This window comes from Theobroma cacao, chromosome 10 (genome assembly GCF_000208745.1).
Source record: "Theobroma cacao cultivar B97-61/B2 chromosome 10, Criollo_cocoa_genome_V2, whole genome shotgun sequence".
Taxonomy (NCBI): domain Eukaryota; kingdom Viridiplantae; phylum Streptophyta; class Magnoliopsida; order Malvales; family Malvaceae; genus Theobroma; species Theobroma cacao.
The window spans coordinates 3,172,387-3,197,722 of record NC_030859.1 but is presented as its reverse complement, the minus strand read 5'-3'; the positions used below and the strand labels follow the sequence as shown (position 1 = coordinate 3,197,722).

Genomic DNA, 25,336 nt, shown 5'->3' with positions numbered 1-25,336 from the left:
TCCCCCCCCCCCCCCTCCCCCCCCCATCTATATCACATCCGATCCATGAATGTTACCCCATGGCTAGTGATAAAATGAACTTTTGAATGCTATATCGACTTCATTGCTCAGCTACATAGTTTAACCCTATGCAAGTAGAGTGGTACAAGGTAAATTAGGGTTTCTTTAATTACAAAAGCAACTTTAATTTATGCTTCTTTAGTTATATTTTGGCTTAGAGAAAAACAAAAAAAGCCGCAGCAGCTGAATGTATAGCACATATTGGCCCTTTTTAGCCACAGTTAAGATGAAAAAAAATTGGAGTTTGTTGGACTATGTTTCCTGCAATTATTTAATAAACCCAACCTAGTTAGCTAAAAATGAGAATGTTCTCAAACAACGTAATAGATTATATAACATATGTAACACACGTGTTTGGTTTTTTCAAGCAAAATTCCCTGTTTTCCAAATTTAAAGGGAATATTTCTTTTCCCCTTTAAATTTCCGCTATTAATTTACATACAAAAAAAAGAGGTAAAATTAGCAAGAGATTATTTATATGTTGGTTTATGTCTTCGATGCTTTTCTCAAGTTGAGATGTAAAGTAATGTCACATCAAGTCTGTAGTTAAGTACATATAACGGTATATTTGAATCCATATTTATGCAATCATTGTTAGTAGATATCAATGTAATTTACTTTTCAAATAAATAAAAATGCAATGCAGAGGAATTGGAGGATATGTAATTGAAAATGGTACACACATGAGTTTTGAAGGATACATATAAAACATGGGTTTGTTTCATAAATGATATTATTAAATTATTAAAAAAATTATATTTACGAGTTTATTTTAAAATTAAAGTTAAGTAAAACACAAAATATTTATTATATTGTAATAATCTTTTCAAAAAAAATTACAATAATCTTGAGTTGATAATAAAAAGTATGAAATATGCATTAACAAAATTAATAATAATGATAATAATATTTTATATAAAAAAATCAACAAGAACAAGTCTAGAATAAGTCTATACTATTGTGACACTTAATGCTTTCTTTTCTTGTGGGTTCTACTTGAAAAAGTGTTTTACCATGTTTACAACAATTCTAAGAATTGACGTCCACGAAGTCAAAGGTTACTTCAAAAGCCTAGATAATTTAAAATCCAAAAATTATTTCATGTTTAATTAATTCAAAGTTTGAATTCATTTTTATATTTAGAGGAATAATTTGAAAGCTATGTTGCGTGTCACACAAGTCTTTGACTTTCAAAAATATTTGGTTTTCATATTTCAAAGAAATTAAAATTTATTTTAATTCAATTTTTAGTTGAATAAAAGGTATATTAAAGGCTTATTTGTAACAACATGAAGATCAGATCATTAATTTTTTTAAGCAAAAAATCATTAAATTGAAATAGTCGAATTACAACTTACTGTCTCTGTAGAAATGGGACGGAATAATAAGAGACAAAAAGAATAATATCTTTTAGTAAAAATGAAAATTTTAATCAAAATTATGGTTTAGAATTTGATTTTGACTAAACTTTTCGTAATATAATTGCATTCCTTCTATAAATACTTACTTCGTGTATTGCATGGGATAAAAATTCGAGCAGTCAATTAATGAACAGGAACATTGAAAACAAAGTGATGATGATGTGATTTCCTAGAAAAACATAGGTCTTTAAGAGGATGAAAGTATTCATTACATAATATTTTAATTCCAATTAATATGTTATTTGTCACTATATATACAGTATTCCAGTCTTTTCCTTCTGGCGATTCCCCCAAAAGGGTAACAAAAACAGTGTTGGAGTGCTAAAAGTTTCCCTATATGAACATAACTCATTCGCTGCATTTGGACGTAATTTATTCTTTGAGTTGAATCAGAGATTTAGAAGAAAATATAAGTCTTTGCACACCAAACCTCTTAGCTCGTAATCAAGAATGCAGCGATATTTGATCGAAAGGGAACGAAGGTCGAACATGAATAATCTCTACTCGAAGCTCTTTTCGCTCCTTCCTCCTCAACCCACAAAGGTTGTTTATGCACTCCAACATCTTTCTGTTTTACCTTTTTGTTTTCTCTTTGTCTCTTGATTTTAACTTATCGTACATCTCAGAATTTAATTTTTTTTTTTGCTTGATTTTGCTTCAATTTGGAATACATGGATTGTCTTGTAGATGTCAATAAGTAGCAACTTGGAGCTGGCCACCGTACATATAAAAGAATTGCAAAGACAAGTAGAGGAACTCAAGGAAAGGAAGATGCAACTAGAAGTGGCGAGTGAAGCAAGGAATAGAGTAAAGAGTGAAACGATAACCCCAGTTCTAAATATAATAGAATCCGATTCTATTATGGAAGTAAACTTGGTTATAGGGTCGGATATGAAATTTATATTGGGTGAAATTATCAGCATCATTGAGCAGGAAGGAGCTGAAGTTATAGGTGCTACATATAATCATGCAGGGAAAGTGAATAGGAACATACTTTCAATTCATTGTGAGGTAAAATTTATTATATATTTGAGAAATTATTGATATCATTTACTTATTTACTTAATTTTTAACCAAATATGATTTTCCTTTTCATTGATCTTTTATACAGGTTGCCTGTTCTAAAATTGGCTTTAAGAGTTCTAAAGTGCTAGAAAGATTGAAGACTCTATTTGGAGACTGCATGTAATCCCTTGGACATTCTCTGCTAAGAAAACAAATTAAAATCTCTTGTTTTATATGTACCAATGTGGTTTACTTATAGGTTCAACTGTTGCATCTGGTTTTATATGTACCAAAGGGATCCCCTCCAAGCTTTTGGATCCAATTCCTAGTGTGTGTGTGTGGGGTTACTTTTTAGTCTTATGGTTTTGCTGGGTATGAAACTATTTTTATCTGGAAAAATTAAGATAGAAAGAAAATATTTCTGATTAAGATGATATCTCATTTTTGTACGGAGTAAGGTGAGTGAAGGTAATGGTGCTATTGACGATGTTGGATGTGATAGTTTTTATCAATTCGAAACTTTAATTCTTAATACAATAACAACAATATTTTTTTTTTGGAAGAGCAATTTTATTAGCATTTAGTCACGATACCATCCGAAGTTTTCTAAAGACTTCTAATGGCTTAAAGCAACGGGTCTGCGCATTGGCGAATATATATGTACAATTTCAGTAGGAAACCTACAACACTCAAAAGTCTTATGCAGCTTCCTTCCTTATATTGAGCTGAGTATAAGAACAGAAACAAGCTCTCTACCCTTTTTTCTTAAAGTCCTGTTCTGTACAAAAACATTAGCTCAGGATGCTCATCAAGCATAACTTACAAACCCACAATCCCAGGCTCTGCGTGACTGTCTTTGAACAAAAAAACATAAGCAGCAAGGTTTTCAGCCATAGTTGACTACTTACAATGACAAAATTCAAGACCTAATCCTAAGGGACAAAATGTTAGCAACAAAACACCTACAAAGATGGATAGATGGTTCATGGCAGGACAGACCCCTGCCGTGACTACCTTGCTTATAAGAAAGCATATAAAAAATCCATTTGGTTGCCAATGAGATCAAGCATTAACCCCAAGGAACAGGGACCTGCTCCCATGCAAAACAAAAGACCGGAGACTATTTAATGACCATCTCCTTGCAACCAAATTTCCGCTTTTCTTACAATTCACCCACTATGGTATGGACCAATACGAACCCCCATGGTAGAGAAAACACCTGCTTAAACCAACACAACAATGTGCTGAAGAGTGAGACTTGACTCGAAGAACCAGATTCAGTATTTTTTATTGAAAAGCATTTTGTATTAAAAAAGAGGGACCTGTACAAACAGTTTGAAGCATTGACAAAAGAGCTTCAAACCAAGAACAAAAACAAGGGAGCCATCAGCTTCCTCCACCCCAGAATAACCTGTCCTAAAATATCAGCAACTCAAAAACTATACAGCAAATATGATAAAGAGACCCATATGTACACTGGGTTTGCTCAACTCCAATGGGAACTCTCAACAAAAAAAATCCTGGAACCAGTAAACAGATAATTGACTTTCTGCGAGTGACATGCCTCAGGAATCAGCATCACCAATGGAGGGGAAAGAAACAGCTTGAACGAAGTCCAGCAGTGCAACTCAATGAAGCAGAGGGGGACCTTAATGTTAGCAGACGACGGTTTGATGATCCTCTATCAGAATGTCACTAATTGTCCAAAACAAGTCATGAGGATGAGACGCACCTTCCTTAGCAAGAGAACCAACGTCTTCGTTAACGGATCTCAAAATGTGACGAATATTCCATAGGGGAATCTTACTAAGTAGATTATGAATTTGAATAATCAGTGATCTTAGTCTCCAAGGCACTTCGTTAGGTTTTTTAACCTATTGCACAACATTGCTGGCATCACATTCAATGATGAGAATGTGGGAGAGATTCCATCTTGATGCAGCAAAGATGAAGGCAGCTTCTCGCAGGGCAAGAAGTTCAGCTCTGCTAGAGTCCAGGATACCAATAGCTTTTTAAAAATGGTGGTTATGGAAGACGTGCATACTGCACCGGTTATTTTATTTTAGGTACTACTTTGTTTTAAAGGTTTTTTTCTCTCATGTAAATGCATTTATAAATGGTATTATTGAATGAAAAGACTGTAAAAAGACTTTGAGTTCAATTATATTTTCTTTCTCGTTTTATCTTTCTCTGATTTTCTAATTTTATCCTTCAGCGCTTTAACAGATAATACTCTGTAAATATAACAAAATCTTTGAAATTTCCATCACAGTGAACAGCCCTCCATGAACATGAGATCCTCTACTTTCAGAAAATGGTCATATGCTTTGACACCGTATAAGAAGACCACACTCAAAAAGCCATTTCAACTCCCCAATCACAGTTCAAAGAATCACCGCACCACTTCCAACTCATGATAAAACCAGAAAATAAGCCCCTGGCGGCATCCCGCAAGAATCAGGAAAAGCAGCCCCATCTTTTTCAAACCTGTCCACCAGGCAGCTGCTGCCCAGTCCTAGTCATTCATCATTAGTCCGAGGACCACCACCCTGGTTGCCGGTACATACCACGAAACAGGCAAAAATATCCCACAATCATGCAGTACCATAGTCAGGATACCCTACACTTGAAAGCATATCTCATCAGCTTAAAACGAAGGCCCAAAGGAACACAGTTCAATAATAGTCAGCTGCGCAGCACATCCCCTACCAAAAGCAAGCTCGTATACAAAGAATTCCATGAGAACAACGCAAAAATCCACTTTCTAAACTTACCATTAGAAAGAAATTTGTATATGTATTTTGTTTTTCGTTCTTTTTCTCTCTTTCTTTTTTGTTTTTGTTTTTTTCATCATTATGATAATATAATTATTCAATTTCTTAATTTAATTAAGAAAACTCGAAACGACTGAGACTCCGGTTTCCCATTCTGGGCCGCCTTTTCACCAGAGTCATCGAACAGTGCTGATAATCTTGATGCCATGCTTTTCCTTGCTACAGGAGAAACACCATCCTTGACAATGATAGACTCCAGCACTGCATTTGCAAGTAGTTTATTCTCTATCACTGCTGTCCCAATTTGTGGCACAGAACTATATTTGGAAAAGCTGATCTGTTGGTTCAGACAATGGAATATGACAAAAGTTATGATCTATCTTATGGCAATTCACATATTTTCAATCAAAATTCAATCACCCTTTTTTAATTAGTCAAAACCAAATGAGTGTTTTAATATTTTGAAACGGTTTTGCATCTTACCGTTAATGAACCATGGGCTGATAGTGTGAAAAGAGTGGAGGAGCCAGGTGGGCAGTTTTCATCGTTGAATACCTCAAGGAACTTTTCAATGGCTTTTGCTTCCGCATCAGTGTAAAGTTCAAGAGATTTCCATATGGCAACACAATTTTCTGCCACTTTTTCAGAGTATTGCTGACCCGTTAATGTCAGGATCTTTGTCAACCGTATGAACTTCTCAAAGGCACCTAGGAATGTTAATCAATATGTCAAGGTTTCTTTTTTAAAAGGTGATTTTATTAACCTCATCACCAACATGTCACTTCAAGTCTTGAGCTTAGCATGCAAAAGACTCTCATGGCATAAACAGTTAGTCAGGGTAGTTAAGCTGAAGCCTGTACATTTACAAAAGAATTTTGCTACTCACCCAAAAAAGTAGCTTCACTTGATCAAGGATCAACCAACCTAAACCAAACTCCAAGGCCAAAGCACTGGCGGCCCTTGACTACCTACACAAAATTATCTAATACATACATACTACAGGAGAAGCAGAATGCCAACATCAGTCGTGAAGCAAAAAAGAGCGCCCTAGAACTCTTGTAGACTCGAGGAACAGCCTCCGCCAATTAGCCAGCACGCCCTTCACACTTGGGCTACAAGCTGACAGGAAAGCAGCCCCTGCATCGAACACAACCAGCAAAGAAGACACAGGACGAGCACAAACCAGCAACATCGAACCATCATCCATGGCGAAGGAGAGTCGAAAAATTGCAGCCCGCCCTTGAGCAGAGGAAAGGCCAAGAGAAGTCTCCGAGGAGGAGGGAGGCCCCAAAAGCCATCTGCAGAAAACGCAAGGCACCTCACAAGAGAAAGCCAACACTCTCCACCATCCGAAGAGCTAAAGAGAAGAGCAGCTCCACAAATTGAGACACTCAAATCAAAAGAAGAAACCTCATGATAGGAGAGACACCTGGTCCAACCAAAATCAGAAATCTCGACCACCCACGGACAGCATGGGCGGCATGGAAACACCGTTAAATCAAACACATGAAAGGAGAGAGCAGAAAGGACAAATCTTTGACAGCCAAAGAGCAAAGGCAAGCCAAAGCAAATCAAACAGGGTCGAAAAACCTAGAGCAACAAGGAAAGGAAAACTAAAGAGAAAACAAACAAAACCTGAAACAGAGGGAAATCTCAGTCAACAACAGAAAGCATCCAGTGAATCCAGGAAGAATGGATTCACTCACAAGGGAACCATCAGCAGAAGAACAAAAGGAACCATCCAAGGGAGCAATGGTTAAAGATGAGAAGTGAGCCTTTGAATCAGAAAAGCCACTTGACATTTCATCTTTTTCATGTTTTTTTCTTTTCTTTTTCTTCTTCTTCTTTTTAATTTTATTTTTTTTGTAAATTTTTCCTTTTTTACTGTTATGTCAAGTTTAACTTCATTATAAATAATAAATAATAGATTGTACCACCACATTAACTATTACAAAATTATTTAAATTCGACATAACCTGCATTTAATATATTTTAAAAAAATTCTTGAATCATTCAGAAAAATATAAATAAATTACTATTTTTCTATCATGTTCAATTAAATTCTTATAATTTAAATAAATTATTTTACAATCTTTAATTTTTTTATGCAAAAAATCATTAAATTAATTTAGTCAAAACAACTTATTCTTTATGTAGAAATTAGACGGAATAATAAAAGACAAACAAAAATTTTAGTCAAAATTATGACTTAAAATTTAATTTTGACTAACCTTCATAATATAATCGCTTTTTTTTTCATAACTTGTTATTTCGTGCATTGCATGGGAAGAAAATTAGAAAGTATAAAGTCCAGGGCAGTAGTCAATTAATTTACCGGAAAATTGAAAGGAAAGTGGTGATTGCCTTCCTAGAAAAATATAAGTCTTTAAGATGATGAAAGTATTCATTACATCACAATTACTGAATTACATAAAATTTAATTCTAATTAATATATATATATATATATATGTTATTTCAGCCTTTTCCTTTCTGGCGATTCCCCCAAAAGGCAAACAAAAACACTGTTGGAGTGCTAAAATTTTCCCCATAGAAACCCTGAATCATTTGCTTCATTTGCATGTATTTTATGCTTTGAGTTGACTCAGAGACTTAGAACAAAATATAAGTCTTTGCATAGCAAACCTCTTAGCTCGTAATCAAGAATGCAGCGAAATTTGATTGAAAGGGAACGAAGGTCGAACTTGAAGAATCTATACTCGAAGCTCTTTTCTCTCCTTCCTCCTCAACCCGCAAAGGTTGTTTATGCACTTGATCATCTCTGTGTTTATCCTTTTGTTATCTCTTTCTCTCTCGATTTTAACTTATTCGTATATCTCAAATTTTTTTTTTTTTGCTCGGTTTTGCTTTAATTTTAAATGCATGGATTGTCTCGTAGATGTCACTCCTTGACAAGTTGGAGCTGGCCACTGTACATATAAAACAGCTGCAAAGACAAGTAGAGGAACTCAAGCAAAGGAAGATGCAACTAGATGATCAGGAGAGTGAAGCATGGAATAGAGTAAAGAGCGGAAGGATAACCCCAGTTCTAAACATAATAGATTCAGATTCTATTATGGAAGTAAATTTGGTTACAGGGTCGGATATGAAATTTACATTGGGTGAAATTATCAACATCATTGAGGAAGAAGGAGCTGAAGTTATAGGTGCTACATATAATCATGCAAGGAAAGTGAATAGAAACATTCTTTCGGTTCATTGTGAGGTAAAATTTATTATATATATCTGAGAAATCATTGATGTGATTTACCTATTTACTTAGTTTTAAACAAATATGATTTTACTTTTCATTGATCTTGTGCAGGAAATTGGCTTTAAGGGTTCAAAAGGGCTAGAAAGATTGAAGAGTCTGATTGGAGATTGCATGTAATCCGTTGGACATTTTCTGCTAAGAAAATAAAATCTCGAGTTTTATATGTACCAATGTGGTTTACTTAGGTTCAATTGTTGCACCTGGTTATATGTAGCAAGGGGAAAACCCTCCAGACTATTGGATCCAATTCCCAGTATGTGGTGTTTCATTTTAGTTTTATGGTTTGCTAGAAATGAGAGTATTTTTATATGGAATAATTAGGACGGAGAGAAAATTCTCTTTCTGATTAAGACGAGATCTCGTCTTTGTATCAGTGTAAGGTGAGTGAAGGTAATGGTGTTATTTGTAATGTCAGGTGTGATAGTTTTTACGAATCCAAAACTTTAATTAATTTTTAATACAATAACAATAATTATGTTTTTTCTTTTTTTTTTTTGTCTTTTGAGAAGTATCACTAAGTTACTATGCCATCCAAAGTTTGCTAAAGGCTGTTAATGGCTTAAAGCAACTGGTCTGTGCATTGGCGAATATATATGTGCAATTTTAGCAGGAAACCTACAGTCAGAAAGGTCTTATGCAGCTTCCTTCCCTATATTGAGCTGAATATAAGATCAAGAACAAGCTCTCTACCCTTTTTTCCTAAACTGGTCTGCGTGACTGTCTTCCAACACACAAACATGAGCAGCCACGTTTTCAGCCACAGTTGAGGACTTACAATAACAAAATCCAAGCCAATCAAGACATAATCCTAGGGGCCAAATATTCGCATCAAACCACCTACGGAAAAATGGATAGAAGGGTCAGATACCTCTCTGCACCGCCTGCCACCCTCCGATTAGCCTCTATCGGTTCCACTTTTCCTTTACTACCAGCATGACTTGCTGTACTGAACCAAGAAACTTCAGCAATGAGTTTTTATTTGATATAAAATTCAAGGATTTATATACCACAGGAAAATTATAGATTAAGATAAAGTACTTTAAAAAGCAATTCAAGTGTCCCGCCCTTTGAAGGGATTTAAAGGGATTCTGATGAGTTGGTCCCAATGGGTGATGATGAATTGATGATGATGATGATGCAAGGATTGTTGAGAAAACGTGCAAATCTGCAAGAAGCAGATTACTGTTCCTTGGTGGAGAAAAACTCCATTGTCCCACGTAAAGACCAAGAAACAAATGGCTTCCACTTTCGGTTGAATTGCAACAGTTGTTTTTAAGTAGTTTTCCGTGTTTCAAGGATTGAACTGTCTGTCAATGGTGAGACCAATAAAACCCAGGTCGGTACGATACAAGGACCCGACCCCCCTGAAAGAAACAAAAAGTTGACAATGATATTTATAATAAATGATTCCACGGCATCTTTAAACGATAAAAACTTGCCACTGAAGAATTGCTTTTAAAGAAAAATGGGTTTTATTTTACAAGTGTCCTAACATATAATTTAATTAAATGTTAAATAATTCCTAATGTTTAGAATAAAGATATTGCATTTTATCTTTTTTTATTTTGTGTGTGCATCTTTATTTAATCCAAAAAACCTCTCAATTTCATTTTTGTTTTGAAAGCCTTTTTTTTTGAAAAGCTTGTAAGAAATTATTAAGAAAAATCTCAGCTATTGTGTCATTTGAAGTCTCCCGCAGAAGTGGCAAAAGACTTCTGAAGGCAATAAACCCAGCTAAAAGAGTAGTTTGCTGTACAATTGAGTATATGTATTAATGTAATGGTTTCAGTATGGGCAGAAAACTCAAGCTTAATAACCCAAGTACCCCCACCCTCCATGAATGGGTTGCCAATCAAAAAAACAAAAAAAAGAAGGAAACCCTTAATAACCCAAGTTTGACTTAAACGGTTGTTATCTTCATTTAAGGAAGATTGGATTCCTATTTGTGCTTCCACATATCGTATAGGCTATGCAAATACATTAAATGTGAAAATGCTTTTATAAACATGACTTTAATTCCCTAATCCTAATAAATACTCATAGCTATTTAGCTTCAACAAACGCGGCTGCTTTGGCCCTCTTGTCCCCACATTGACCTTTATGCAGGAAAACAAACACCCTATGCTTTCTTTTCCCCCATTTTAAAATTATTGGCAGATATTTTAGTGCTTGTTTCCACAAACAAGAGTTCAACATTTCCATTCTCAAGTTCTAAAATGGTGGAGCGCTGATTATGTTGGAAATCTCGCAGGCACTTCAATTCTCCATCGCGGCGCCGAACTTAAAGGAAAACGTGCTGCAGCTTCTTAACAATCACTTGATTATAACTTGATGTAAGGCATATGACATAGCAATTATTCCTTAACTAGGGTTTAACTCAAGTAAATATGTACGACGTTGAATTAGTTTCTTAATTTATTGTATGTAGATAACTTATGTTTCATCACAGTGTGGCTTGCCTTAGATTTTTTTATGAATAAATGGATGTTATCTCAACAACCGTAACCCTCCATAATGGAACAACCAAGTTGCTCGAAAAGACTCACAAATCCCCTATACAATCATCCTCCCTTCACTAAAGACAGGCTAAAATCAAGAGTCCTATCCTATCCTTTCCTGCAGACCCCACATTAGCCTAGAACCAAATGAGATAACAAAACCATCTTTCATCACAGCGTGGCTAGCTCCTATTTCTTTTGCTGTGGCCCTTTGGACTCCGTCTTTGACTAATTGGTCTACCCAATCATTCGTTTCCCTTGGCGTATGTTTGAATTTGTCACCCCTTAATCTTAAAACAAAGATATTATACATGCTTAATTTTTGCTAATTATTATTTATGAAAGTATTGTGCAATAAAATAAGAATAAGCATGAAATAGCTATTTTCTACATTGTGTTACAGAATATGAATAAGTATGGAACAACTGTTTTATATGTTGTGCTACAGAATAAGAATAAGCATGAAATAGCTATTTCATAAAGGGAAGTGAAAGCAACTCAAAACAAGTGAATGGGTTCACAAGTTATCTTTATATTTAGAATGCTATAAAGAGTTTGACTTTGTAGCTCAGAAATGAAAACAATTAAAAAGAGTTATCTTAATATTTCCTTGAAGTATACATGCTTTACCCTTTCTTTCCATTCTTGAAGTACGCGTAGCACATTATCAAGTGTCACTACTCCACTACCCAAAACTTACACCCACTACTCAACCTCTTTGTAACTCTGTCATTTTTTGCAAGAGGATCTATCATTCTCAAAATTGGAAACGCTATCTAATCTTTTTTGCAACTCCATATTCTGATATCTCACTAAAGCCATTTATACATTAAGCTCTTTTACCTCAACCTCTATACTAGTTTTGTCAATCTTTGACATGATGTACCCTTTAGCCTAGGCTATACAAGCGTCAAGGCATTTAATTTGGCAATCGAAGTTAAGGACATCTTTCATGAAATCCACCATCTTCTTCAATTCTTCAAATGAAGTGTCTACCCATAAGGAAGAAGCAATCTTTAAGGCACTGCCTAATACATCCATAATAGCTTTGTTCATGATTCTGCCATTAAAGGGTCAAAATTCAACTTTTATTTTATAGATACGCTTCAAAAGCTCTAAGTGTTGTGATAAGACTGGAATGCCATTAAAGGCTTTCAAATGAATGTTAGAAGCATTATTTTCTATCATTGAAAAAGGATGACACACAGTGAGTAGTAAGAAAAAGTGTAACAAAAATAAATAATATTTGAGTTATTCAGAATACCTCTAGGAGAAGAAGGAGCATTACGAGTAGCATTTGGAACACACCCAAGAGAAGAAGAAACATTTTGAGTAGTATTCAAAACACCCTCAAGAGAAGAATAAGTATTGCAAATAGTATTCGGAACACCTCTAGGTGGTGAAACATTGTGAGAAGTATTTTGTCTACCTTTTAGAGAAAAGAAAATGTTGCGAGGAACACCAAGGGTAGCACCAATTCCAAAGTTGTTCTGAATGCTACAAGTAACTCCAAAGGTTCCACCAGAGAGGTATTGGCATTGCTATGTTGAGTCATTCTAAAGCCAAAATCAGAATTCATGTTACCTTGAACAATCTCAACAACACTTTGATCAACTCTAGTAGTGGTGTTCACATCATCACCAACAGTTTGAATGGTAGAAGGTAGAAAATCGATCATATCTATAAGAAGTTCTTGTATAGTATTACCACCCACTCCTCCTTCCAAATTTAAATATTCATGTTTGGGAAGCCTTTCTTCAACTAATTCATCACTCGATTCATAACTATTCATGTGATCATGTGACTTTTTTTCACTTTTAGACTCAGAGATATCTTGTCCCTCTACCTCTACTCTTGGAGTTGACGCTGTCTAAAAAAAAAAGAAAAGAAGAGTTCAATAACAAGCTGAGAATGTAATGAAAATGGAGATAAAGGGAGTAAGGAACAAGCTTAAGCTTACTTGACAAGAGATTTTAACCCTCTTAGGAAGAATCAAGTGAAATGACACATAATTACCACTAACAGAAAAAGAATACTCTTGCATATTAAGATCAAGTATAATAAATGAGGTCCATTCTTAAAGATAATATCCCCAATAAGCAAACCAACCAATATTGTAGGCACCTATTCTATCAAAGGCTGAGACAACGCAATTTTTGAACTTATTTACATTATGATTAAGCACCTCAATAAGCAATTGGGAAGTGCTAGAAAATAAGTTCTCAAGTAAAAGGGGTCTAGGTAGAACTAGCTAATTATATCCAAGTGGGCATGCCACTCTATAAGGAAAATATACCTTAAGAGACGGTGAGTCCCTATCAGCACTTGAACTAGTCATCTCAATCATGGAAGGCAATTGAAAAGAATGAATCCACAATAAGAAGTTCAATTCGTGCGACCTTAGTTTTTCAATCTTAAATGTTTGCTTGTCATAATAAATAACAAGATCACCAAAACTGTTGTTCAATCGCACATAAGGCCTTGCAGTAAGTTGATTTACCTCATCCAACACTTTAAGAATATTGTCCTTAAAAGTTTGGTCATACCATGCCTAAGTCTTATAATCGTCCTTTAAAGCTTTATTCATAAAGAAAGATACAAAAGGCTGATACACGTTAAAAGTGGGGGCACAATTATGGAATCTCTCCCACAAACACATTTGAATGAATGATACATCTACATAAGTCAATACTCTGTAGCGCCTAACCGATTCAGCAGTTTTAAAGTGATACAAGTCTAACCTCCTGTGCAGAGATCCCAAGTATAGTGGAGCAAGAAGAAAGCTCATACCTTTAGTAATCTTGATCTCATAAGGAATAACTAAAAAAGAGAGTCCATCATTTGGACAACTTGGGAAGACATATCAAGCTAACCACATGATCCACAAAGCCACTAACTCATAAGCATGATCTAGATACTTAGGAGGATGGCTCTTGCCTTTAATATTGAATTTCTTATAAAAGAGCCCTACCTAGTTGGATAAGCACACCACTTTAGAAGCTTTAACTTGGCTCTTAAACAAATCTACAAAGAATTCCTTTGCACTCTCTTCCTTCCTAGAAAGTATGATGGAACGAAAGTCATTTTGCCCAGCACAAGGAAGTTTCAAAAGAATTCGCACAACTTTAAGAGTAAAAGTAAACTCTCCCAAAGCAGTAAACATAGTATATAAAAAGATAATCCACCTTGCAATAATAGCATGCCATACTTCAATTCTGGTCTCCTTACGCATACAAAGTTTAATGGTGACTTTATAGCATCAAAGACTCTAGCATTGCTGAGAGTAATCACGTAAGCGGAATTCTTCAAAACTTTCTGTACCCATTTATTCCAACTTTAGACCCATTGTGAGTTAGATCTAGATTTAGTGATGGAAAGTAAAAATTCACAATATTCAAATATAAACTTCAATACCGACATTCTTGGGATGAGACACCTTAGATCTGGAGCGATTTCACTATAATACGATCCCAATGATAGCCAACAATTGCACATGGATGTTTGTCCACTTGTTTTGCACACATTACTTCCTAGAAGTAATCCTTCATTCTTTCCCTAATGACATCATCATCTTAATTTTTAGGCATAAGAGGAACTTAACCAGTTCTCCCTACTTGCATTTTCTTAAAAAGAGAAGTTGTAACAACATCCTTCCTTTTCTTCCAAAAAGCAGCCCTACTAAGCTCACTATAGCAAACCTTTGGTGTAAAACAAGTCTTGGCCATGAGATGAAAAAGCAAAGTTCCTACAAGCACAAACAACAAACAATCAGATAAACATTCATGTATTATTATTATTATCCATGCACTATTACACCCTTTGTTTGTCCATCTTTATCTTTATGCCAAACAAAATAGATAGGAATATATATATATATATCTCATTAAAATATACACACAAAAAAACCTTTCCCTCTACAAAAACTATGTTAGACTAATAATAAACAAAAAAATATTCTTTCCCTTCTCTCTTATGAAAGCAACATTACAGTAGAAGAGAAAAGTAGAAGACAAGAAAAACATGAAGAAACCATATAAAAAAATATTGTTGTGAAGGAACTTGCTTAAAGAAATTTTAGATAGAAATCTTAGAAGTTTTTTTTTAATTGGAGGAAAGGGGATTTGAACCCTGTTCTCTAAGTAAAAGATCACGCACTAATCAATAAATCAAATGCTCGAGTGCTACAAAAATCTTAGAAGTTGATTATGAATTTTTTAAAAAACTATTTTTCCCTATTTATAGACTTCTAGCAATTATTTTCCTAGTTGGAATCTTACCCTTTAAATTTTCTTAGCTAATCTTTTTTACATCTTCTTCTTTTTCCACATATATCTCTACTTCTCTTTATGTTTTTTATAACTCCTATCTTGAACTTTTCCTATTATTATACTTTTTAAAAAACATGTAAAGGGTTCAAGTCTAAAATCAACCTATGTCTTATTTGCCTAACTAAGAAAAACAATCTTAGAACTCAATATTTACTTTGTTAAGAACGTGTCAATATTAATGGTAACCAATTACTTTATTAATCTAAAACATCTTATTATGTTTCTAGCAATCATGTCTCTTAATTTACTTTAGAATTCAAAATTCTAACTAGCATGTCAGTTTAAGGGACAAGCCTTCATTTTGAACTCACACAACCTCATTATTAATCACAATATTCCAATTATGCATGAAATTTTTATTTTCAATAATAATATTTTCATGATTGGTGCAAAACTATGCTAAGGTGGCGTTTGGTACTTTACAATGCAATGTGATTACAGGTAATGTGATTGCATGTAATGTGATTGTAAGCAATCTAATTGCAGGAAAAATAACATTACAGTGTTTGGTATATAAGTAAAATAATGATTAAAATGCATATAAGATAACATTGTAGCGTTTGGTTTACAAGTACTTTGCTAGGAATGTAATGTTAATTTTTAAAATTACCCCTATTTATTAAAATGTAATATTAATATACTTGTATTTTTTATTATTAATTTTTATATAATATCATCTTTTAAATATATTTTTAATGTCATATATTTTATTTTTATTTCTTATTATAATCTCATATTTTTTATTTTTTAATATAATTTTTTATATTATATATTTTATTTTAATATCTTTTGCTTATATTATATAAATTTTAATTTCTTATATTTTATTTTATTTTAATTTTTGATTTTTATATTATATATTTTATTTTAATATATTTTATTTTAATTATAACTTACAAAATGTTTTTAATAAGGTAATAAAGTTGAAGGGTAAAAGTGTCTTTAAAAACATTACAGAGTGCAATGTAATGTGATTGCATTGGTTTTGGACTGCAATCACATTACATCCTTTAGCTGTAATGTGATTGCATTGCAATCTTACATTGCAATGGTCTGTTACAAAACAAACACTGCAATGTAATTTAATTGGACATATTACAAGGAATATGCTCTCACTTCCCTCATACCAAACGCTACCTAAGTGTTTCCCAAGGACGTAAAGCACAGGGATGTTCCAAATGCAGAACACCAAGGACGTTCTAAATGCAAAACATTGCCCAGGCACATTCCGAATGCAGAACGCCTAAAAATGCTCTAAGTGCGAAACACCCAGGGATGTTCCAAGTTTGCAACGCATAGGGATGTTCCAAGTGCGTTAAAGACATTCTCAAGTATAAAATGCATAGGGACATTCCTAAGTGCGTAATTCATAAGGACGTTCCAAGTGGATAATGTCCAAGGATGTTCCTGAGTGCATAATGCACAAGGATGTTCCTAATTGCAAGCAAATTTTGTAAAGACAACAAAAAAATATAATTATAATAAATAATGATGATGATAATAATAATAATAATAATAATACTTGAATAAATTTGCAAGCCATCATTTATTCTTTGAAAAAGAAACATAAAAGCGTTGCCTTGATTATTCTATGTGCATTTTCTTATTTTATGCATAAAACTCCTTGTAAGAATTTTTATGCATGAGGCAAAATGTAAACGCCTAATTTTGACTAACTATTATTTCTAGAAGTATTAGGCTCCTGAATAGGAATAATCGTGGAATACCTACTTCATACATTGTGCTATAGAATGGTAACAAACACGGAACAACTATTTCATATGTTGTGCTATAAAATAGAAACACACGTGGAATAGCTATTTTATACGAGAAAGTGAAAGTAACTCAGAACGAGTAGTATGGCTCACGAGTTATCTTCATTTTTGAGATGTTTTAAAGAGTTTGGCTTTGTGACTTAGATATGTAGGTAGTTAAAAGGAATTCTATTAATTTTTCCTTGAAGTACATGTGGTTTGCCATTTCCTTCACTTCTCAAAAGACATGTTGTGCATTATTAAGTGTCATTACTCCATTACCCAAAACTTATGTCCATTGCTCAACTACGTGCTTTTTTTATGAGACATTTTTCTCACAATGAACATGTTTTGCCAATCACTGACACTTTCTTCGATACATGCTTTTCTCATAAGATGTTAACGTGCTCTTCTCATAACAAACACCTTCTTTCATGATTAAACAGGTTTTCCTAAAAGTACTCTCCTTTTCTTTAATTGTTTTTAAGAAAACGCTCTTATTTAGTATAAATATAAGAGTTTGACAATTAAGCAAATGGGGGGAATAATCAGAAACTCAATAGAGACTATCCTCAAAACTCTCCCAAATATTCTCTTTGCTCAGTTCTTTCCATCCATCATGCTCCGCCACTTTCTCCACTTTTTCTTATTCCTCACTGCCTACCACCAAAGTACTTATGCTTCAAAGACTGCTCTAGTCTTCCTCTCTTCAGCCTTTAGTGTATTCCATGTCACTTATTACAATACGTCCTTTCTCCTTATCAGAAGAACCTTCTACACATATATACTTAACATACAACATCATTAAACTCAATTTCCTTGAAATAGAATTAGGGTTAAGTATACAAACCAATCTTTGTTTCTAAGTGAAGAAATTGAAGGTGCTACCCATCTAATATAAGGATTTATATAACCAGCAAATAATGTGCTATAAAGCCATGAATCGATTTATGATGAATCTGATAACACTCAAAGTTATTCTAAAAACTTTATTATAAATTATAATTATGACATTCACTTATTAAATCATCTACATAGGAGGAATAATGCCTGGATTATTAAAATTAATTAGACTATTAATGATGCAACTTGGTTTATGCTTAAAAAAAGCTTAATTAGCACTATTTTGTCCTGAATGTTGTTGGTATTTGCCTCGTGCTCAACCTTTTTTGGCTTCTACATCCATATTATCAACATTCTCTTTCAACATTAATTCAGATAACCTTGACGCCAAGCTCTACCTTACAAAAAGAGAGACACCATTCTTACCTATAATTGTCTCTAAAATTGTCTCGGATAGTTGCTTGTTTTCTATCACTGCATTTCCAACTTCGGGTATGCACACATCTTTGGAAAAAGTGATCTACAGAGATAAAAGTATAATAATTAGATTTTTATTTTCTTTTGGTATACGTGATGAATTTAATTCAAGGCTAGCCCTTGGGTAAGGCCACCCAAGCAAGGGCTTTAGGCCCCAAATTTAGGGAGGTTCATAATTTTATAATAATCATAATATAATTAATTATATTAAAAATATATAAAAATTAAAATAATTAATAAAATATTTATCTATTCTCTTATGCCTAATAAATATCTATTTTCTCTCACTTTCACAATCCTATTTCTCAACTATTTATTTCATTTTCTATTAAAAATATATAAAAGTCAAAGATAATTAATGAAATAACATATTCTCTCATTTACCTAATTATGTGCTTAATAAATCTCAATTTTTATCACTTCTCAATTCCTACAATGCTATTAATTCTCAATTATATTCTCCTATTTCCAATCAATTAACGGTAATATGAATTTGCATGATTTCTTCTAAAGAAATTGCATCTAAAATGAACATAAAACTTATATTCCATGATGCACGTATCATTCGTAGAAAAAAAATAATTGGATGAGAATGCTAATAATGATATAACAAGATCTCTTGAAGAATCATTTAGACTTAATTACTTCATAAATATATTAGATCAAGCAATTTTTTCACTCTAAAGTAGATTTAAACAATTTAAGATATATGAAAGTATTTTTGGTTTTCTATTTAGCGGTAAAAAGTTGAAGTCATTAGACGATAATAGTTTGAAAGAATATTGCTTCAATCTTGAATGTTCATTAAAATATAACAACTATTCTGATATTAATTGATTATTTAGATTTACTTTCAGAATTAAAAATTTTAAAAGAAATTATACAAATGGAAGATAATAGTTCAATCGACATACTTAATTATATAAAAAGATTCTATTCATTTTCAAATGCATATGTTGCTTTTAAAATAATGTTAACAATTCTAGTAAATGTTACTTTAGGAGAAAAAAGTTTATCAAAATTAAAATTAATAAAATTTTATTCAAGATTAACAAATTTTCAAAAAAAATTAAATGAATTGGTTATATTATCAATTAAAAAAAAGTATTAAAAGAATTTGATTATAAAAGTTTAATTAGAAATTTTACATCTCAAAACTTTTAAAAGAATAAAATATTTCTTAATTTTAATAAAAAAATCTCATTTTAATATCTCATTTCTTAATTCTAATTGGAAAAAGGGGTTCGTGTAGTGTGAATCATCAATGCAATGGACACTCGGTTTGACGCTATATCTCTCTACCTGCAGCAATTTTGTTTGCTGTTTATCAACCTGTTCAGACTCGTGTTGTCGCCATCATGGCTTCCATTGCTTGGGGAAGAGTTCTAGTTGGGACGGTAAGTGGGTCCTTTTCTTCCCTCTTTCTCAACATTATTTCTGCACCCCTCAGTTGAAAAACTCATCAATCATCTGATAAAGCTGCCCCTCCCCCACCCCAGATATGTACATCCCCAGCCGTAAGATCAAAATATCTGCCTTACGGACATTGAGCTTGGCAACTTGGCTTTGAAACCGTAATGTTTTTCACTGTACATGAATTTAACACGGTTTTTTGGTTACTCCTGAGCACAGAAACAACAGAACACCAGCAAGCCATATCAGGACATCCCTCACTCAGCCACTCCTCCCTCCCTCAACAGAAAACGTTTGACTAGGATACCCCTAACTTTAACCACAGTGCTGGCTGGAGAAAAAAAGAAAGAGAGAGAAAAGGAGAAACGAATGGGAAGCACAACCTATATCAGAAAGTTTGTGTGTGCATGAATTTTATTTTATTTAATTTCAATTCTTTTCCTCTTTTTTTTTAGTCAATGGCTTTCTTTAAGTAGCAGAGAGGGTTAAAAAGACGCGTTTCTCAAAGGGGATGATGATGAACATGATGATGATGATCACTGTCACACCTGTGTGGCCTATGGGGCCCCTGAAATCCCTTATGCTTTTTCTAAGTTAATTTTATGATTTGATATATGCAAACTTTATGAAGGTAATGTTCAAGTTTATTATGATGTATGGTGTGAATGGACACATAATTTTACTACATGAACATCTACGCGATGCTGACGTAACACATTTTATTAAATTTTAATTGCGGTTGATGAAATAAGCAATGAGTTTAAAATATTTTTTAATTTTAAATGTTTAATGCAATTTATTTTTTAATTAAAATTTTTATTTTAATTTCATTTAAGAAATGAAAAAACATCAATCATTTTCTTGGTTGAACTACTCTCGGGAAAGGTTTAATTTCAGTGTTTAATGCTTGTTCTTCAGTGTCTCCCTCTTCCGCCATTGCTGGTTTCGTCACCCAGGGCGGTTGCTCCATCCCGCTGATCCTCATGTGTTCCTTGGCCTTGGGTTTTTCGGTGTCCTCAAAGTGTGGTTTTTGGTTGCTCTAGACTTTTAATTTTGCTCTCTTGAAGCTTAGGAAATTATGATAGGTCCTTCAGTCAACGCTTGTTTTCATGATAGGTCTTGCCCTCTATATTGTGTAAAGGCATGTGCGATGCTTTGTGCTCAGAGCTTTTGTGAACTTTGTTGTTTCTTTTTTATCAGCCACTAGTGCATGTAAATGGCAACTTTGAGACTTTTGTACAAGCTTTTCCCAGATCGGTTGTGATGTCATGAAAGTCTTTGGTCTTTGAGACTTTTGCACAACTTTGAGACTTCACATGGCATTCTGATTCTGAAATTAATAAACTCACCTTTTAAAAAAAAATATCAATCATTTGTAATTTTTATACAATATTTTATTTTCATTTGTGATTTTTAAAATTTAATTTTTAAATTTATAATATCTAAAATTGATCTAAATCTATCTATTTTATTAAATCACTGATAAAAATTAATAGAATATGTCATATCCGTGTTATATGGACATTCACATGGCATAGATTCTAATCCAAAACGTCAAGTGTGTCCAATTTTTTTTTGTCGCGTGAATGTCAAGATGTTCAGACTCACATATTTTTGCTATGAACATTCACACGACATTGACATAACATATTTCATCAAATTTTCATTGCGGTTGATGAAATAAGTTATAAAATTTAAAATATTTTTAAAATATCATAGATCCAAAAGTTAAAATCACGAATGAAAATAAAATATTATATAAGGATTGCGGATGTATGATGTAATTAACTTTCCAATTAAAACTTTTTTTTTAAAGATATTAAGTTCAAACTTAATATGTGGCAAAGGGAAACTTAATATGTGGCTGGATAGAAAAGCCATCCATGAATGAGAACAAAGCATGTTTTGCCGTGTTGTCCACAAGAGTATCAATATGTGGCAAAGGGAAGCTATCCTTCGGACTTGCTCTGTTCAAATCCCTATAATCGACGCACATTCGAACTTTTCCATCATTCTTAGGAACTGGAACTATATAGNCCCATTCATGATAAATAAATAAAAAATTAAATTATAATAAAAAATAAAAAAAAAAAAAAATTATATATATAATAAAATAATTAAAAAAAAAGGAAAGAGAGAGAAAAGGAGAAACGAATGGGAAGCACTACCTATATCAGAAAGTTTGTGTGTGCATGAAAATATTTTTATTTTTATTTTTAATTTCAATTTCTTTTCCTCTTTTTTTTTTAGTCAATGGCTTTCTTTAAGTAGCAGAGAGGGTTAAAAAGACGCGTTTCTCGAAGGGGATGATGATGAACATGATGATGATGATCACTGTCACACCTGTGTGGCCTATGGGGCCCCTGAAATCCCTTATGCTTTTTCTAAGTTAATTTTATGATTTGATATATGCAAACTTTATGAAGGTAATGTTCAAGTTTATTATGATGTATGGTGTGAATGGACACATAATTTTACTACATGAACATCTACGCGATGCTGATGTAACACATTTTATTAAATTTTAATTGCGGTTGATGAAATAAGCAATGAGTTTAAAATATTTTTTAATTTTAAATGTTTAATGCAATTTATTTTTTAATTAAAATTTTTATTTTAATTTCATTTAAGAAATGAAAAAACATCAATCATTTTCTTGGTTGAACTACTCTCGGGAAAGGTTTAATTTCAGTGTTTAATGCTTGTTCTTCAGTGTCTCCCTCTTCCGCCATTGCTGGTTTCGTCACCCAGGGCGGTTGCTCCATCCCGCTGATCCTCATGTGTTCCTTGGCCTTGGGTTTTTCGGTGTCCTCAAAGTGTGGTTTTTGGTTGCTCTAGACTTTTAATTTTGCTCTCTTGAAGCTTAGGAAATTATGATAGGTCCTTCAGTCAACGCTTGTTTTCATGATAGGTCTTGCCCTCTATATTGTGTAAAGGCATGTGCGATGCTTTGTGCTCAGAGCTTTTGTGAACTTTGTTGTTTCTTTTTTATCAGCCACTAGTGCATGTAAATGGCAACTTTGAGACTTTTGTACAAGCTTTTCCCAGATCGGTTGTGATGTCATGAAAGTCTTTGGTCTTTGAGACTTTTGCACAACTTTGAGACTTCACGTGGCATTCTGATTCTGAAATTAATAAACTCACCTTTTAAAAAAATATATCAATCATTTGTAATTTTTATACAATATTTTTATTTTTATTTGATTTTTAAAAATTTAATTTTTAAATTTAAATATTAAAAATTAAATCTATCTATTTTATCAAATCACTGATAAAAATTAATAGGATATGTCATATTCATGTTACATGGACATTCACATGGCATAGATTCTAATCCAAAACGTCAAGTGTGTCCAATTTTTTTTTGTCGCGTGAATGTCAAGGTGTTCAAACTCACATATTTTTGCTATGAACATTCACACGACATTGACATAACATATTTCATCAAATTTTCATTGCGGTTGATGAAATAAGTTATAAAATTTAAAATATTTTTAAAATATCATAGATCCAAAAGTAAAAATCACGAATGAAAATAAAATATTATATAAGGATTGCGGATGTATGATGTAATTAACTTTCCAATTAAAACTTTTGTTTTAAAGATATTAAGTTCAAACTTTGAAGAAATATGTAAAATTGTCTCATGGATAATTTTATATTAATATTAACAAATTAAAAAAAATTAGAGTCTAAAGAATTATACGAACTGTATATGATCCATTTGACGAATGTGTGAAGAAGATGGAGGAACAAGAGGGAAGGTTTCTTTCATGAAGATGTCAAGGAATTCTTCAATGGCTTAGGCTTCTACATCAGTGTACCCACCGATGGAGGTCCAATAGGCCAAACAATTCTCCACCAACCTTGTCAACGTGTTGAACGCTCGTCAATGGAGAGATAAATGTTACTTGTGTGAATTTCTCAAAAGGACTTATAAAATGGAAGGTAAAGAACATTTAAATAGTATAGTATTTAAGATAAAAAAAAATGTTTATTTTTCCTTCTCTTTTATGCAACAAATTATTATTAATTCGTATTATAAGTACTCATAGATCAAATTGAATTTATCAAATTTTCTATTTTAAGGTCAAGTCAGACTCAATCACCAAATTAATTATTATATGATTTTAATATTTTTAAATATATTTTATAATTAAAACTCAATGCAAAGATAATTAACAAACTAAATTAATTGGATCAAGTCGAATGGATCTTAGATTTAAAATTTTGTTAAACCCTAACAAGATCAATTGATTAATTTAAATGAGTAACTTGATCCTCGAACATCTCTAATTTATATTATAATATAATAGGTTATTACACTTTGGTATCGTGTCACACCTTCCACACCTACATTGGAATATGGAACGTATATATACCTGCGACGATGTCCCTGAAGAACTCGACGGAATTCATCAACTCCTGAGCACTCTTTCCCCTCCACTTAGCAGCAAGTAATGGCACGGCGTTAGGCCCCAAATACACCCCTATGGCTGTAAATTTCTTGAAGTTGGCATCGATGTACAAACCTCTAACACCAGCGTATATATCCTGGCATTAGCAAACCTCGATATCCACATTTTGCTGTGTCCCAAAAGCAAGAAAGACATTATAAGATAAAAGCCAAAACCAAGGAACAGGACGGTGGAGGAGGCAGGAGGTTTGGCAGACGGTGGAAACACAATGTTATCAACGTCAACTTGGGTTGCAGAAGGCGGCGAAGACATGCTGGCAAAAGCAATGAAACAAAAATGGAGATGATGAGGGTTTGATTTGTTGCTTTGGCGGCAATGAATCAAAAGCAATTGTCGGTGGAAGTTGTTGGGATTTCAACTTCGAAATATAATAATCATAAAATTCATTGATGTACTACAGAAGAACAGCTGTGAAATGTGCCTTAATCAGTTTGTGAATTTTGTCCTCTTCTAGTGGCCACCATGTGCTCTTCTTCCCAATTGCAGTGCTTAGGGAACATGAGAGCCAAAATATATTCTTTGTACCCAAAAATGGGTGACATGGAAAAAGATATATTATGTGTACTACATACAGAGACTGTCCCGAGGCAGGTGTGGTGCTCATATATTTCTGGGACATAATTAGTATTTTTTTTTTACTAGGTGATTGCTCGTGCGTTGCTGTCGATATAGTTAATATTTTTGTTATTCGATTATTGAGAAGTTAGTGGAATTGATATATTAGTCGTTTGTTGAGAAGTTTATGGAATCGATATGTAATGTTAAATGCATTATCATGTAAAGCTGTTGGTGAATGTTTCAACTATACATAGCATTTTCCTGCAAAATATTTATCACTGTTAGATCAAGTGCGCAAAAAGAAGCCATAACCCCTCCCAGTGAATGGCCTGTCACCATGATGTCAAGGTTTTCATAAAATTCTTTTGCATTTTTTACCGCATTTAGAATTTTTGGGTGCATGATTGTATCGTGGTAAGTAATATAAAATTCATAGTGCACCTGAAATAGTAAAA

The 25,336-nt window shown here is 33.1% G+C and overlaps 2 protein-coding genes, 1 long non-coding RNA gene and 1 pseudogene across 4 annotated transcripts; 2 read left to right on the top strand and 2 right to left on the bottom strand.

The window, feature by feature from the left end:
• On the bottom strand, nt 5,358-7,062 carry LOC18586274 (chalcone--flavonone isomerase). Its single transcript, XM_018128787.1, has 4 exons — nt 6,896-7,062; nt 6,315-6,558; nt 5,744-5,980; nt 5,358-5,597 (listed from the first exon to the last, which is right to left on the bottom strand). The coding sequence occupies exons 1-4, from the start codon at nt 7,060-7,062 to the stop codon at nt 5,358-5,360; spliced, it is 888 nt and encodes a 295-aa protein (XP_017984276.1).
• LOC18586273 (transcription factor bHLH100) lies at nt 7,871-8,649 on the top strand. Its single transcript, XM_007009531.2, has 3 exons — nt 7,871-8,017; nt 8,158-8,484; nt 8,584-8,649. The coding sequence occupies exons 1-3, from the start codon at nt 7,925-7,927 to the stop codon at nt 8,647-8,649; spliced, it is 486 nt and encodes a 161-aa protein (XP_007009593.1). The 5' UTR covers nt 7,871-7,924.
• LOC18586271 lies at nt 14,627-24,743 on the bottom strand (annotated as a pseudogene).
• Nucleotides 19,670-21,181, top strand: LOC108663827. 2 transcript variants are annotated; one of them, XR_001929943.1, is made up of 3 exons: nt 19,670-19,829; nt 20,065-20,476; nt 20,764-21,181. It is a non-coding gene; the product is annotated as an uncharacterized LOC108663827 (long non-coding RNA). The 2 variants fall into 2 exon arrangements; XR_001929942.1 differs by having other exon boundaries at nt 19,670-20,476.

Bases quoted from the DNA above. Each gene is read 5' to 3' on its own strand.
- LOC18586274 (XM_018128787.1), bottom strand. From the start codon at position 7,062: ATGTCAAGTGGCTTTTCTGATTCAAAGGCTCACTTCTCATCTTTAACC. The intron at 6,559-6,895 runs GTTTTGTTTGTT...CGTTTTCTGCAG, and splicing joins GAGATTTCCCTCTGTTTCAG to ATGGCTTTTGGGGCCTCCCT. The intron at 5,598-5,743 runs GTAAGATGCAAA...CTGAACCAACAG, and splicing joins CAGCCCATGGTTCATTAACG to ATCAGCTTTTCCAAATATAG.
- LOC18586273 (XM_007009531.2), top strand. From the start codon at position 7,925: ATGCAGCGAAATTTGATTGAAAGGGAACGAAGGTCGAACTTGAAGAAT. The intron at 8,018-8,157 runs GTTGTTTATGCA...ATTGTCTCGTAG, and splicing joins TTCCTCCTCAACCCGCAAAG to ATGTCACTCCTTGACAAGTT. The intron at 8,485-8,583 runs GTAAAATTTATT...GATCTTGTGCAG, and splicing joins TTCTTTCGGTTCATTGTGAG to GAAATTGGCTTTAAGGGTTC.